Here is a 16,651-nt window from a genome sequence, read left to right on the forward strand (position 1 = left end):
AGCAAAGACAACAAAAAACTGACTATGCTTTGGTGTGATGGGCAATTAATACCTGAGCTATCATAAAGGCACCTACTGGGGGCTGAATGTGGATACGACTACAATGTATTTGAAGTGCCAGGAAACTGTTAAAACCAGAGAATTCACATTCTATTGCAGAATGAACTGTGAGGGAGAGGGGTGGAGAAGATAAAGTAGAAAGGAGGGCGGAACATTTGTTCAAGCTGGACAAAATGGGATATGGAAGATGATGGAAGGAACTCTGAGGAGACGTCATTGTTGTCTCTGTACTAGGAAGCTGGCCACTAAATCCAATGTCGCAAGCACCGTAACACAAAACCATTACAACAAGAAAAATAATTATGACCAATAATGAAAATAAAGAGGAAACAGAGGCAGCAAGATTAAGTGTTTAGTCCAAGGTCATACATATGGTGGAGAGCAGAGCTGGTATCCAAGACGTCAGATCCAAAGGTCACTTTCTTAACTACTTCAAAACAGCCTCCAATGTAATTACAGGTAGAAGTCAAGGACATCTAGTGGCAAATCCCATTAATGATGTTATTTAACCTGTGTGTGGCAAGTTAGACTTATACCAAACCACCATTCAGGTGCTTGGATTCTGCGTAAACATCTACTGCACAGCAGTTCTAAAGCAGCCTGAACAGTCTAGGGGTAAACGTGATTAAAAAGACCAGATAATAAAGAGTTCTTTCAACGTAGAGCTTTTCTGAGCTACATGGTCAATTTCTGTTGCCATCACTTATTTACAGGACTTGTTTTGGAGCATCTTTCTTGGGCTTGTGGTTGGCCTGAAGATTTTGATTAAAGACATTCCCCACCATGGAAACAGTATACTCTATTAGAAGTGACAACTGGAAGGACAGTGTGTGTCTGTGTAAAAAATTTGCATGATCCAACCTTACGTGGAATATTTAGAACACCAAATTCAATCCACGTTGGGATTAAAAACGAGGTGTGCATAGTCTGGAAGAATGAAGAAAAGAAACCAGGTAAAAATGATATTATGTGGTAAGTTGGAAAAATCATGGGTGACTCATTCACCGGCAACTTGAGGCCATTGTCAGACTGCTGTCCATGTAACAAAGCACACACTGTTTTTGGAGATTCTCCCATCTTGCCCAGTGGCTGCCATACTACAAAGTGTTCCTGGCAATCCACACATCACGCGTTGGAAGCTTGTGCTTCCCTTCCAGGTCCCAAGATGTATGCGGCTACACAAATGCCGGGTAGACCTAAATATACTTACTCTTGCAACAATGCTTGAGGGGGGGACACTGAGTCCATTACAGGGGGTGACATTTCTTCAGGATAATAATCCGTCCTCTGTGGTTCGATCCCAGGTTCTATTTTAATTTTCTTCTGTAATATAGGCTTCTCATATGATTCAATTACAGGTACTAAGAAATAAAAATAGCAAAGTCACTCCGTATAATTTACCAATTTCTACTTTTAAAAGCAGATTGCACTGCTCACCTACAACACTGATGTGCGGGGATTTATTTCCCCTTTGGCAAAATTCCAGTAGCAATGAATGTGCAGGGGATACTTGTCTCTCCAGACCATTATTGTGTCAGTAAGCAGCATAAACAGGAAGCTGGACTTTTAAGACATCAGTTCCAAAATGATTCTTCCTTATTTTTGGTTATCACCTTTTAACCCCCGTTTGCTGCCCACGACCAGCCAGTAAACAAGGCAGCTTTTAACAGCCACTAATTATCACCATGATCTAAAGGTATTAAATGCCTTTTGCACCTAGAACCATGTCAGCATTCCATAAAGCAAAAATTTAAAAAGTAATCAAAATTCTTAATACCCCCAAATCGACAATTACATAGTGAAAGTAATCATTTCATGGCATTAAATAGACAGCCTCGTTCTTGAGAGCTCTTCCAGTATCAACACACACACACACACACACACACACACACACACACACACACACTCAGGAAATGCCTTAGGCAGACGCCAAGTGGAAAATTTTCTCTTAAGAGTTCAACAGCTTTGCTCCTTCGCTCTCTCACCCAGGCTGCCTGGTGAAGACACGGGATACGTAATCCTAAGTGGGAGCAGCAGAGTGGATCATTGGTGGAATTTACCTTGCATGCTACTATTTGAATTCTCCATCTCCTCCGACAAGGACACCATGAGCGGCTGCTGGAGGTGGCTGGTGTACATGAAGGGGACTGGCTGCACCACGACCGGCTGTATGACCGGCAGTATGCCCGGGCTCCGAATTCCGTGCCGGGAGAGGGCGGCGGCCATCACCGGCGGCATGGACAGAGGCATGCTGAAGGGCTGTACTCCCGGGGGTGGGGGCGAGTACTTTTTCATCGGCGGGCTGGAAGATGGCATGCTCAACCCAGGCGAGGCTCTCCGGTGGGAGGACTGGAACTTCAGTGAGGAAGGAGAATTCCCAGCAGAGGGCGGTGAACTCCTCTTGTTCACGGTGAGGTCCACTGGCTCCATTTGCATCCCAGGTGACAGGCCTTCTGGGGTCTGAAAGAACTTATCGGGTAACGGTGTGGAGTAGATGACTCCATACTTGTTGGGCTTTATCGACTCCATGTAATTAGATGGATATGACTATTGGAAAGGCAAAACAGAAACATGGAAACAGCCAAGTAAGTACCTTTGCTTGAAACACGAAGTAAGATGAAAATATACAAGGCACTGTCAATTACATGGACTTTAATAAGTGGTTTGGATTCAGATATACGCTTACCCCTAAAAAAATGCTATAAGAGAACTGGTCTAATAAACATAAGAACTAAGGTTAACATGGTCACCCTGTATCACACGAAAAGTCTCAGACTTAATTCTCAGACGATACCCATGTGTAATGTGAAGTTTGAGGTTGATGACTGCCAAACGTCTCAAACAGGTTATAAAACAGAATCTTGTGGGCCTTTATCATTTGGACTCAGAGTTGGGGTTCACCGAGAACCAGCCAAGCCAACGAATCTCATTGCTTTTCTGACGGGATTTCTTAACTAGCAGGAAATGCTCTCCAGCTTTAGTGCTTCACCTCAGCAGCAGGACACAGGACATCTCTCATGATACACTTGTGCGTAATATGGAGAATCGGAGCTGCAGGGCAGTACCCGGGGGGTGGGCTTGAGCCACTGACGAATCCCACAGTCCTCATGTGCCTGGGACTGTCTTGGTTTTAGCACTGAAGTCCTACAACCTAGGAAACACCTCAGTCTCAGGCAAACCGGGATGGCCCGTCAGCCTACACTCCTGTCCCCTGAAGGCCACCACACTATGGTAATTATGTCCTTGGCCCCAACTTCTTCAATGGTCTTATGCACAGTTTGAATGAAGCTGTGGGAGATGACTTGATTTCCAAATTTGTGGATGACACAGAACTGTAAGAAACTGCTAACAGACTATGACTCAAATCAGAACAAGCGATGCTTGAAGAGACTGGCACACAGGCTGAGGCCCAGTGTTCTCTCCTTTACACCCTGCTGCCCCCTCCATCAAGAGGCTGGAGGAGACACAAAATGGTTTGTTTCTTCCCAAATCTAGGATCTGTTCTACAGCTGACCTCATTTACCTTCAAATATCCTTCTCTCTTCTAATATCAGGATAACCTAACTCGTATCTACCAGCTTTAAATATAAATCAATCATAATAATTGCACTCTGGTTAATGTCCTTGGCCATGGAATTCACTAAAATTACTCTGTTCTTTAACTAAAATTAAATATATATATATATATATATATATATATATATATATATATATATATATATATATATTTGTCGTACAATGGCTTTAAAAAAAAATGAAACAGCTATTTTCTTTACATGTAGGCATTTTAGGGAAACTGAAATATTCAGTGATAACATGTCAATTCCTCCTGCAGAAAATTACTTATATTTGAATGTATTATAGTGAAAGTGATAAGCAATATCCTATGCCTCTCTTCCACCTCTTAAATTCTACGTGTTTATGATTCTGAGGCAATACTAGCTCATGATGTAACCAGGAAAACCCACCAGTGGGGCCTTCTGATTAAATGGCTTCAATGCGCCGTGAATGTCTCAGTTTCCCCGCCCCTCCAGAGGCCACTACCGCAAGTTACAAACAACTGTGGGGTGGCAGTGGTTTTGACGGGATGACGACTGAGATCACACCCTTTCCTCTCTGGGCAACTCTCTACCTGGCTGTGCATCAGATTCACTTACACTGATGCCTGATCTCTACTCCAAGCCCACAGAGCCTAAGAGTATCGGGGAACAGGGGTCCTGGCAGCATTTATCTGCATCTGGTTTTGATGTTGGTTTCTCATCATTCTGTATTTTGTTCTTCTGTCCTTTCCTTCTTTTTCCACATCATCAGAATCTGTATGGTCTCTTAGAAAAGAGACACCTGCGGTCAGGAGCACCTCTCTCTGCGGGTACTAAAGGTACTTACAGATGGTACACGATGAACATACAGTGCTTTAAAATAATTAGGTTTTTATTTAAATGTGTAAGAAAAAAATTTTTTTACATAGTGATATAATATTCCATTAAAATAAACGTATTATGTTAAAAAAAAACAGTTGCATAAAAGAGCAAGAAAAATTACTAAGTATTAGAAGTGCAGGTGCCATCAGGATATGACAAGACTTGTCAAGGCGGTACTGCAAACCCACTTCTAGGAGGCTGTGAGGGTTAAATTAAAACTGGATCCAGTGAGATAACCTATGTAATGAGCTTCATACACACTATTGCCCTCGGAGTCCCTTCTCTTCTTACACAAGAGCTGTGCACAGTAACAGGCTCTGATCCTCCTACTGGGGCTTCTCACACTTGACTGTGTGCACGAGTTCACCAGGGGGTTTTGTTAAAATGTAGATTCGGAATTACTGGGGAGTGGCCTAAGCTGCATAGACGGCCTCTTGCAGACTTTTGAATAGCACTGCTCTCAATGATATAAATGTAGAATTAAAATACCAACTTTTATCATTACAATCTGGTAAATCATTTAAAAACAATTTGAAGAAAGGAGGGAAGAATTTTCATTAGTAATACTGCTTAAAAACAAGGACATGAAGGATATAAGCTCAAATATATAAACGGTTGTTTTTAAAAATTACTTTATGTATCAAGAATCAAATGAAGAAAAGACAATTTTTATCTTTCTTTAGAACCAGGCACACATAGATACACCATAAGGTGAGAGGGCCCCAAACATACAGCAATATTAATATTAAATATATTTAAATATTAAAAGAGGCACAAGGCTCACTAACTAAAATATATTTATGTTTATAAATAAGTGATGCACAATGGTTTAAAGAAGTAATAAATACAGCTGGAAAAAAAAAATGTTTCCAAGTCCTAAAGTTTAACCTGCTTTATGTAACTCTCTAAAGGGCAAAAGTTCTGGTACTAGAAACAAAAACTTCAGGAAATGGAAGGCATTAATTGTTTCTACTCACCAAAATGTAGCTTTGCCCTTATTTTCAGACCTATTCTTCAAAGACCTCCCTATGACCTAGATTTGAATGCCAAATTATTGGCAGCTCAGTAGGAAGCAAAATGAGGACACACTTTTACTGCTGTCATTGCTGGATTTTTCTATCCGTGGGTGAGTCTAAGAAAAGTAGGAATTTAGAACCTGGGAGACTGGCAAATTTAATATTTTCAAGTTTCTCAAGTTATAAAGAAAGAGAAAACCACACAGAAAGACAAGTTTTCTACACACGAAGCACAGTTTTGCTGCGAGTTTGCTCTCCAGTGAATGCTCCCTGCCCCCTGTATTGATGTATGGTGTTTGTTAGACCACAGGCTAAAAGTAAGGAGACACATTTGGGCACACAGCTGAGTACCCACTTAACTATTTCGAGTCCGACTGTGCCGCAAAAGGGTGAAGAAATGTGGTGGTTCCTCAAATTGTCTCACTAAGAAATTTCACAGCAATGTTTATCAGAACCTTCTACAAGACGTGTTTAATTATTTGGGTGGAGCACAAGAGCTACTGCAATCAACCTGCAACAATCTGGTTCTCCACAGTGTAATGACTGATACGGGTTTGCTCGGGGGGTGTGCCTTGGGTGGGTAACACCCTGGTAATAGCTGCTGCTTCTCTGTTCCAGACCATTCCTATCTTCTAACAAAGCCATGCAAATAAGCCTAACAGCAATGGCCCCAAATCCAAATCAGAGGCAAGTGTTGATGAAGCAGAAAAGGCACCTCTGGCCACTAATGGACATCCAGTGACACCCCCCCCCCCACCCCGCAACCCACACACATACTGCTTACCTAAGGCGGCCCCATGTGCTGGAAGAAAGTCTGAAGACAAGACTCCAGCAAGGTTTCTCCCAACCGACCCCTACTAGGGGAGGAAATGGGTGTACTTTTCAAAAAGATTTGTTATTAAGAAAGGTTCTTTCCCTCTGTTGTAGTATGTATTTGTGTGTTCACACCTGCACACTGTGCGTAATTTATTTGCTGGCTGCTTCCTTTTACCAGAATGGGAAATGAGGGCCCCCGCATAGGTGCTCAATTAATACTGAATAAATGAAGGAAGTGAAGCAGCACACTCTCTGAGCAAGTTTTCACAATTGACAAGGCTAAGAATAATTCCAATTCTTTTGATTCTCAAAAAAAATGTGTTTTAATTGTGATGGGGAAAGGGGCTAAGGGTTTGGGTAATTTTCCTAAGTCATCACTTTATACTCAAGTGCAAATTTCAGTAGTTTCTTATTTTACTGGGAATAGGTTTAGTGAGTGTTCCATTACAGGACAGATGAAGTGGATGGAGTGAATGCCTGAAATATGGATGAAGTCTATTTCACTATTCATTAAAATTAAAAAAAAAAAAAAAGTGAACCTCCGTGACAGGGTGGTGGTAAGTCAAAGGAATCTTCATACCAAGGGTGGGGTTCGCAGGGCAGAAAGGTGTGGTACATTCATAAACAAAACACTCTGGAAACAGCTAATGTCATGCCCCTCTGTGCAAACAGAAGTAGAAAGCGCTCTTTCTCCAGGCTCAGAAGAACCATGAAAAGTTTGTTACAACAGAAGAGAGGAACTACTAATTTTAAGCACTTTTCAATGTGTAAGGAGTCTGTTAGACAACAATTTTCATTAAAAGGAAAAAAAAAGGAATGTACTTTCTTCAAAAGTAATCTTCCTATAGGAATAGAGTAAGAAAGAATACTTTTTAAAATTTTGCTTTCTTTCTTACTTCCTGAGTTCAGTTTTTAAATTTTCAATCTTCTTTGGAAATGTATTGGTAAAAATAATTCCCTTACACGTGCATTTTATATTCATATGTTGTCTATACTTTACAAATGATAATCTCAAATTTTACAAATTGAAAGAAAAATAAACATAATAAAACAGACTCAAGGAGCTGCTGGTGGTTTTGCCAACACTGCACGGAGGGTAAGTAGCAGAGATCCATGCACACACTGGGGCAGGCAGTATCTACTCTGCTCCCTATTCTTGTAAATTTTAACAAGATAATGCAAAGCCTCACCATTTGCCTCAAAGCACAGGGTGGTGATATGAAGGCTTCTATTTAAGAAAGAGAGAAATGATATTTCCTCACTTTCTCTCTAAATTACAGCAAAATACCAAATACCAAATTGCTTCTGCTGTGCTTTTATTTTAAGAAAAAGGAGGGATCGGGTGGGGAGGGAAGATAAGACACCGTGAAATATTTTTATTCATATGTGGAATTAAAACAAACCAAAAAAATCTTACAAATTGTCCTGTGCTGCCTTAATGTTTAGAACACTGACTCAAATAACCAAAGACTTGAACCTTTAGGTCAAAGATGGAATTAAAAAGAAAAAAAGGAATAATAAATTAGGTTTCGTACACTCTACCTAGGAAAGCAGGAGAGATGAAATTTGAAGATTTAAGAGTGAAAACAAAAGCTTATTTAATTCTGTTAAGAAAATAATCACCACACCCTACTCTCCAAGTGTTTCAGTTAACTGAGGTTTCACTGAATTAAGAAAAAGAAACTTCATTGTAAGGACTGACACTAACTTTTGATAAAATGATCTATTTCTGGAAGTGTTAGCTGAAGTTAAAAACTACAGCACGAAGGAGAAAAAAAAAATTGCAAAAACACTTCTACATATTCTAACTTCGTGTACATAACGGTTACTTCAAATGCATTTTATTTCCATTTTTTTCAGTTAAGTGCATTTTCTTGCATTTAATTATGTCATACTAACTTAGCAATACGGATCTTCAGTTTAACTTTAAATTAGGCCCTATTGAGCCCTATTTTCATGCTTGATTAAAAGCACTGGAGCTATACTGAATAGTAAAATGCATCATTGATGGTTCTGCATCATTTACAAAATTAATCATATTCTCCGGTACTAAAAACCTATTCATATTTCAAGGGTATAATTAATGGAGAAATATTATAGCTTAATTTTCCTCCAATGTGATCATGCAAGTTAGGGGGAAGGGGTTGATGAATATGAGAGCACCACATAACATTAGAAGTCAATTTAGTTTTTTGATCAATAAAATTGTTATTGCTCAGTTATCATATTCAGACACTCGGTTATCCAGTTATGCTGGCGTGTAAACATCATTTCCTTAAAGCCACTCCGACTTAACTTGTCATTGCACACAGTGGTAAACACTTCACTGGCTTAGTAATATCCATGGCAACTCGGTTCCAAGGGCCTCAGGGTGACCCCCATGTCCTGTATAAACATTTTTGGCAGGAACCTCCACAGCCAATGCATAAGTATGATCTAATTTTGCAAGTGTGTCATTACCAACCTTCACATACACAACTCAGGCCAAGTTTTTCCCCTTGTGAATATTTTCCAAGCCCGTGGAAGAAAAGAGCAAGAAAGAGTGAGAGTGTTGCCTTTTATTTCAGATTTACTAAACCAGATTCCCTCAAGTCTAATCCCTCCTTGCTTTGAAGTGGGACACACCTTTCTGTTGTCACCCATGTCCCATCGCCATGGCACTAGTGTTGTACCTATATAGACACTTGGACTAATTACCAGCCTGTCTCCTGGTGGCCGAAAAGCATCTAGAGGAGCCTGACTCACAAACGGGCCAGCTTAGCACTAAGGTGTTGAAAAAGACAATGAACATAAATTCTCTCCCAACCACAGACTCTCCCAAGTGAAACGAAATTCCTCCTCACCACCAAGTTCTCTCGCTGGCTTCTCCTCAGTCACAGCCCCATGGGGCTGCTGTCATCAGTTTTTAAGCAAGCCACTTTATCCTTAATGTACCTGCACATGCAAAAGGACTGAGGAGTTGTTATATTTTCTTTCTGGGTTTCAGCTTTTGCATCATTGTGAAACACACTCCAAACACTGTTTTGATACCCAATGGAATATCTTCTGCCAGTATGAAAACAAACAAACAAACAAACAAAAAAACGGACACTCTTAAACATTTTTGAGAAACTCTCCTATGTAACCAGGGAGGTGATCTTGAGGGAACAACACCTCTGAGTCATCACGTTCTTAACACAGATTTCTTGTAGGTTCGTTCAGAAATTGCTTCCCAACCATGATGTACACTGTGTACAGGTTTTTTAAAAATGTCCCCAGAAGTATATTCGTTTTTTTTTTAAAAAAAAAAATCAGTTCAGTCTGGCCAAACTTTATTTTGCCAAAACCAATAATCCTGAGAACCTAAACTAAAAAACTAGTAGCTGAGGAGTTTTTCTAAATAAACCTGCTTCTGTCGCGACGAGATTCGCCTGTTGGCCCAAGTTCTGTGCTGATCATATCTCGGGGGGTGGGGGGTACAGGACTTAAGGAAACACGGATCCCATTTCTTCAAGGATGCACCATTGCTAGTAGGGTATTAACCTCACTTACTCCCGGGCGCTTTGAAAAGTTTGCCTATCAAATGCCTGTTAAGTAATGAGCAACTTTAAGGAATAATACAATACATTATGTTATTACCACTTGGAATAAGTAAGAAAATGTTCAGTTTTGGAAAACTTACCACTGAGACAGGGTCCATGGCCTCTTGCTTGACAGGGACTGGGTCAAACATGAGCATTCTTTTAGTTAAGCTTTCTAGGGTGCTCGGGTGTTCGGCCTAGAAAACAAAACAAGGTGTCTGTCTAAATTCCAAGGTTACTTTAAATATAAACTAATAAAAATAAAGTTTACTATTCCTCACTCCCCTTTCCGTGCTCCTTCCTCTCCCCCGCCCCCAGAATGGCTGGAATTTGTTCCCCTTACCTATGAAAGATGCCATTTTGTATAATTAAAACCAGACTCCATGGTTATAACCAGATGAGAGCCAACTTGCATTCCTAACTCAAATACATAAACCCTGACATTTCTGAAACAATACGTCCAGCCCCTTCTGAGCAGCAAAGCTTGCTTAAGATTGCCCTGCAACTCAACAAAAGTTCCCATTATATACAAATGTCAAACACCTTTTCTTTTCCTTACATTCGTTACAGAAAAATCAGGGGGGGAAAAAGACAAACCAAAAGGAAACCTACAACCCACCATCATTAATATCTTTGTTTTTATCCTTGCAAACTCTTTTTAAAACCGATTATTGTATGCATACAATTTAGTACTCATAATTTCACTTGACAATATATTGTGAAAATGTTTTTTTTTCCAGTAAGTATGGTTCCATACCATCAAATTCAGTGCGCCACTGTGTGAACAGATCAGTTTACATAAGTTATCCCTTTTTATAGGGCACTTAGGTTGCTTCTAAATTTTCACCATTAGACAGCAGTGAGCATCTTGATACTTATACCTTCCTATACATCCTTAATTAATTTTTAGGATAAGTTTTATGAAGGGGAATTCTTGGGTGACAAGCATGTACATTTTTCAAAGCATCTGATGTTCACCCAGCAAAGATGCTCTGTTATTTCTATTAATAAAATAGAAGCTGTGTCCCAACATTTCTACCAGCAACCTGTATCATCACTTAAAAGAATAAACTTTGCCAATTTGTTAGTATCAAATTGGCAAATTATTTTTATTCTAAATTAATTTAATTACTGACGTTAAATTTTTCATTTCTATTTACCATTTACATTTCTTCTTTTAAGAAATGCCTATTGGTCTTGAGCTCCCCTCCACACCTCTTATTATTTTCAAGCATTTTTTTTATACATGGAGAATATTAGCTTGTATTCACGCCCCTTCTTGAAAATTTCTCATTAGGAAATCAGCCAATCTTTAGCCTTACGCAAAGGAAATTTGCATCTTGATCCTGTTCGGTCTTTCTCTTCTTTGCTTCTATTGTTCTGCTTGTGTGTTATCCATGCATTTTCTTCTGTGTTCTATACTAGTCCACGGCTAGCACTAGTCTACATAAAGCCAACTGCTTCCTCACAGGACAAAACATCAGTCTGCTGTATATTCACCTGCATTTCAGGTTATGGAATCACTGCCCAGCGACTACCCAGACCTTCAACAACCTGCTCCAGGCACTTACTATTCAAATTTGGTCTCAGTGTTCTGTACTTTGGTTAGAGGTGAGGTCTTTATAGATCACTTTAGTTTTGCGTGGAAAAGTGAAGAAGTTTTAGATTGAGTTCTACCTGAAAAAGCTGTACAAGTCCCTGGTTCGAGATTACTTCCTGTATTTCAGTATTAAAAACTCCCCACCTCCATGAGAGCCATCCTCTATTTTTGGTGTCCATGCTTTATGGGTTATAGTAAGATATCTTCACATACAATTATAAAATAATACTGTGTAGTTCTTGTGCTTCATTGCTCTGTTGGAGAAAGCCTGTTCTTGGTCTCATGACAACACGTGAATGTCATTAACTCAACATAAAGCCCTGACTTCAAAATTCTATCTTCCTACATCATAGGATGTATTATAATCTGCGAACACAATCTGATACGAGGCCGTTCAAATCAATGGTCTTACTACCCTCTTCTGTATGCCAGCAAAGACAACCCAAAAGCCAGTAAAAAATGGATGATTTCATAATGAAGGATGAAAACCCCTTTTATGCCTTGAGATCTATTATTAACCAGTTCCCAGCCTAGCAACTGTACAGATGGATTCGGTTCTAAGAATTGCTGTCCAGTGCCCTAAAGAGGACCTTAAATAAAAGATGTGAATTCTCCTGCTTGCATCAGTGAGGTCAGATAATTCAGCAGCCCTGACCCACCGCTGGCCACTCCTCCCCCAAGCCTTGCAATTGTCTTTACTCGTCTGGATTCATCCTTGCTACTCCACAGTATCTTGATGCAAATCGATTGAAATAAAAGCACTCATATTTTCAGTTGTATAAGGAAAGCCCTGGTCTTAGGACTCAGGAGTTGCATCCTAGCCCTGCCATGGGGCAACTCTTGTCACATGTAAAATGAGATGCCTCTTTTATCTACTTCCTAAAATATTTACTGGCACTGTTTTAAGAAGATCGAATTAGAATTTAAAAAAACAAAACAAAAAACACAACCTCAAGAACCAAAATGCAAAAGAAAGCTCATTTGTCCTCTATATCGTTTATATACACAAATACGCACACAATTTTTGGATATTCACACAGCACACACAGCACTAATTGTTGGTAGTGATTGTGGAGCGATGTCAGGGGTTTGCCTCTAGGCTAACACACGTAGCCTTCCAGGACAACCCCTCTGCCCCAGGCAGTTTAACCGTGAATAGCTGCCATATCCCTGCCCACATCCCGTCTGAGCTCTCAGGTAGGGCCTTGGCCCTTCACAACTGCACCCCTGCAATACCTTCCTAGCATCCCCACATCTCACCTCCAGCTCTCCACCACCAGGAAGAGCAGCACAGTGGAATTAAGACGACAGGCTCTGGGGTTCATTTGGGGTCAAATCCTAACTCCACCATTTTGCGCATAAAGCCTTTAATGACTGTTCCTAAGGCCTGTAGCAACGACTACTGACTCCATTTAGACAGGAATTACACACTAACCTGCTATACCTTGTACCATTGGAAGACATTACTGAAATCACTTTCATTCTTTAATTTTTATGTGTTATCAAAATGTAAGGAAATTAGTGCTTTGCAAGACTTGTAATCATAAGGGGAAAACAACAGTCTAAAGCATTTGTTCTAACAAAACCTGATTCATTTTTATTTTTTAAAAAAAAGAATTGTAAAGGTATGTTTCTTTGTTCAGAACTGTATCTTAGAGTAACTCCGTCATGATGAAGGGACATTTCTCAATATAGAAGTATTTCAGCTAATAAATGAAGAAGGAATGACAGGATAAGAATACCTCAGTTTGAAACTCCAAATTAAATAACGCATCACTAGACAATAAAATAAAAAGTCTGTGCGAAAGTCAACTGTCACTATGAACAGAATCAAATTCACTGTCCATTCACATGTCTAACAGCACTTTGTTCCCAATTTAGAAGCTATCAGTTCTAGAATAGCTGATTATACTTTCAGTGATAGTCACAGGGCATGGAACAAGATACAGGACATATGGAGAAAACGGTGTGCCCTAATCTGATAAGAGCTTCTAGGGAGTAGGGTGGAGATGGGACAGCTTTATACACATCTGAGTGCCAATTCAAAATTTTTTAAATTCTGTAACTAAAACTTTTAACAAAAACAGGTGAGGGAAGCTCAGCTAGAAAGGAACCAAATTTAGGAAGAGAATCAAACACATTAACACAAATCAAGCTTTTATTTATTTGCAAAAAACTCATATATTCTGTACCTACCCACTGTGCCTATCTTTGAACAGACCACTTTTGCCACTGGTATTAACTTTATGGGACTGCAATGTCTGCAAAGTGCTTTCCATGTAACTGAGAAGCAACTGAAGCACTGGAAGAATTAGGGTGCCTAAATTTAGTGGTTTTAGTTCCACATGGGCAGCTCAGTGATCTGGGCTATTACCATGACTTTAAAAGAATGTTAAAAAAAAACTACAAATGCTGTAGAAAACCTATTACACAACACTGACAGCAATCTTACGCAGAACCAGTAGGTGGCGTGCTAAAACAGGTATTAGAGATTAGGACAGTGGCAGCAAACTGAGTCTGCCAATTTAGTGGATTTAATTCAGTTAAATTTAGTGGGTTTAAAGCAGGCTCAGGAATTCTGTTAACCATTTTATGTGGGTATCACAGACATGATGAGGCCCCAAATGTGGTTCTGTTGTTTCTTACAACTATTTTCCGATCACAAGCACATTTACATCTTAGTTGTTATATTCTAAACTAAGCAATCCCAGAATAACAAAACTTGCATTCAAAAAACAAAAAGGGCAAAACTGATTCTAAAAACTTCTAAGTTATCGGGTGCTTAAAAGCAAAAATACAGAAACATCATTGCCAAAGTAATTTTCTGTAAGTGGAGCAAGTGTCATCTTCCCCAACTATGTTATTTTGCTGGGAGGAGCCAATACAGCTGAATTTTCCTCCAAAAGAAAGAAACAGATTTCCCTTCACACTCTCTGCACTTATACTTCTGACTTTTCAGGGTCAGGTTTTTGCCCAAATGGAAAACTGCATGATTATGTATTAAATAGCTGCAGTGCATCATTCACATGAAGTTTCGTAAGTAAGATAGTTGCATCTCACAATCCTATTCAGTCCCATATGCTTTATGAGGGTACAAATGCACTACGGAGCTTAGAAACACACACAGCCCCTAAGGAAGGAGGTTATGAAGCTAGAGCATGTTTATTTCAGAAACAACTTTATAAATGACTGCCCTCCGCCCCTCCCACCCCTTCCTTAGAAGACAGAGAGAAAGGGAGAGAATAAATGTGGAGAGAGAATGCTTGGTTTCTTGGTGACATAGCAGGATTTGCCTCTGACAGGCTCCTTTCTCGTCATCTCCCTTTTTATGCCCTTTCCATATCTTGTGCTCCTCAGATCCTCAAAGGGTTCCTGCCGTGTCCTTCCCCAATCCAGCCTGATCCCATGGTTCCAAATGACCTGAGTTCCTCAACCCCAATCTGTTTCCTAGCTGACCTAAGCCAGGTGTAAGGAGAAAAACAGCAGGATCAAACCAACACACCATCTGTAAGTGCCCACCCCACCCCCCACCTCTCCCAAGTGTTTGGATAGTCAAGGAGGAAGCATGTTACCTTCCCCCACCCTTTAATCCCCAAAGGAACTCCAGGAGAAAAAAGAAAAGAATAAAAACCCCCATCTCTGTGTGTATGTGTAATTCTTGGCCAGGAGGAGGACCAGAGGGGGCGGGCAACATCCCTGAAGCTAAACTTCCTTTCCAAAGAAACTTTTCTTTCTTTACTTCTGTACCCAAACTCTTCAAGCTCCTGAGGAGCTGAATATTTAATGGCAGTTGCTCTGGCCAGAAATACAAAGGGCCAGGCAACAGATGCAAGGAGGCAGGCTCCTTTCAGAACAGCCAAATGCTGGCACCTACCTGGAAATGCGTCCTGTTTTCATATCAATTGACGATTTTCACCTACCTCAGTCTTCTCTAGTTGGTTTGAAAGGAAAAAAAAAATCCCATGGAGTATGTCTAAATCTTTGCCCCTCATAAATTAGATATTTTGCATCAAAATGTTTTGTAAATGGGAAAGAAGTTAATTATTTAGTTTCAAATTAAATATAATGATCCAGTGAGCAAACAATCCGCCCTCTCTTCTCTCTCAACTAACAAGCCACCCAATTTTACTTTCCTGCCTCCACCCATCTGCTCCACCCTATGGAGAGTTGCCAAGGCAAGTCCAACTTGTCCAAACAGGACATGGCTTCAGATAAGATTCTGCCCACACCCTGTACTTCGGAAAGACCGAGTGAAGCAATTGATTTTGCATGTAAATAAGGACAGGTGCAAAGGTAACAGCCAAGCAGTCCCTACACATTTGCAGACTGAGGCCCAGCAAAGCAGGGGTGGGGGTGGGGAAACCCAACCCACACCTTGTAAGTAAACTCTCAAGTCTCTCAAGTTCGCCGGCACCTGGCTAGTAGCATTCCACACCTTTCTTAAAGAAATTTTAGCAAATGCTAATCATTTTCCCTACTGAGGTTACACACTGGTTTTCCCTCTTTAGGCTGACAATTTCGTATTTTAGTTTTAAGGGCAAGCAACCCAAGATCCTATGAAAATTACCCACAATGTATAATCCTGCTGTGTGCATTATCTTACAAGGCCTAAGTCCTGGCAATTCTCTTCTGTGAAGTATTATATAATTAAATCCAGAAGGCCTGCGTGAGGCCAGGCTGCCTCTCTGCTCGGTGCCCTATCACTGAAGACCCACCCCACTCCACCCTGGGAGCCTCCACCCATGGGGCCCCACCCTAGAGGGAGTGGGAGGTTGGGAGGGACCAATTGGCTCCAGTGAGGAGCCAGTTCCTGGAAACTCTGGCCTCAGCAGTGATGGCTGCTGGAACCTTAAAAATAACCAGAAAGAATCGTCAGGGTGGTGGCAATTTCCTGGGCTCCTGAGGATTTGCCATTAAGAGTTCATCTCATAGAACCCCAGCAGCTTTGGATATGAACCATGAGCTAAGACTGCCCTCTCCCTTCAAAAGCAATGCATTCGGAACCGTGGCTATGTAAGAGAATTAACTCAACATGTCCCAAATCCAAATTCTCCCCCTCCTCCGCACTTACTTGCTGGTCAATCACCATGGAAACCTAGAGGTCATCTTTTAAGCCTTCCTCATCAACTTTTCTTTCCATTTCTACTATTGTCATTGGAGGCCAGGTCCTCGGTGCCT

The 16,651-nt window shown here is 40.5% G+C and overlaps 1 protein-coding gene across 6 annotated transcripts in view; it reads right to left on the minus strand.

Annotated features, from left to right (window-relative positions):
* The window catches only part of KLF3 (KLF transcription factor 3), a 35,271-nt gene that overhangs the window by 10,341 nt on the left and 8,279 nt on the right, over nucleotides 1-16,651 (minus strand). For 4 of the 6 annotated variants that reach the window (XM_033106476.1, XM_033106477.1, XM_033106480.1 and 1 more), the window contains 3 exons: nucleotides 9,975-10,070; nucleotides 2,121-2,607; nucleotides 1,271-1,421 (listed from right to left, as the gene is read on the minus strand). In XM_033106476.1, the coding sequence (XP_032962367.1) occupies nucleotides 1,271-1,421; nucleotides 2,121-2,607; nucleotides 9,975-10,031 (695 nt within the window). In that variant the 5' untranslated portion in view covers nucleotides 10,032-10,070. Of the gene's footprint in view, nucleotides 1-1,270; nucleotides 1,422-2,120; nucleotides 2,608-9,974; nucleotides 10,071-15,347; nucleotides 15,564-16,651 lie in introns of those variants that run through there. The other 2 variants (XM_033106475.1, XM_033106478.1) reach the window with 2 other exon arrangements.

This window comes from Rhinolophus ferrumequinum, chromosome 5, assembly GCF_004115265.2.
Source record: "Rhinolophus ferrumequinum isolate MPI-CBG mRhiFer1 chromosome 5, mRhiFer1_v1.p, whole genome shotgun sequence".
NCBI lineage: Eukaryota > Metazoa > Chordata > Mammalia > Chiroptera > Rhinolophidae > Rhinolophus > Rhinolophus ferrumequinum.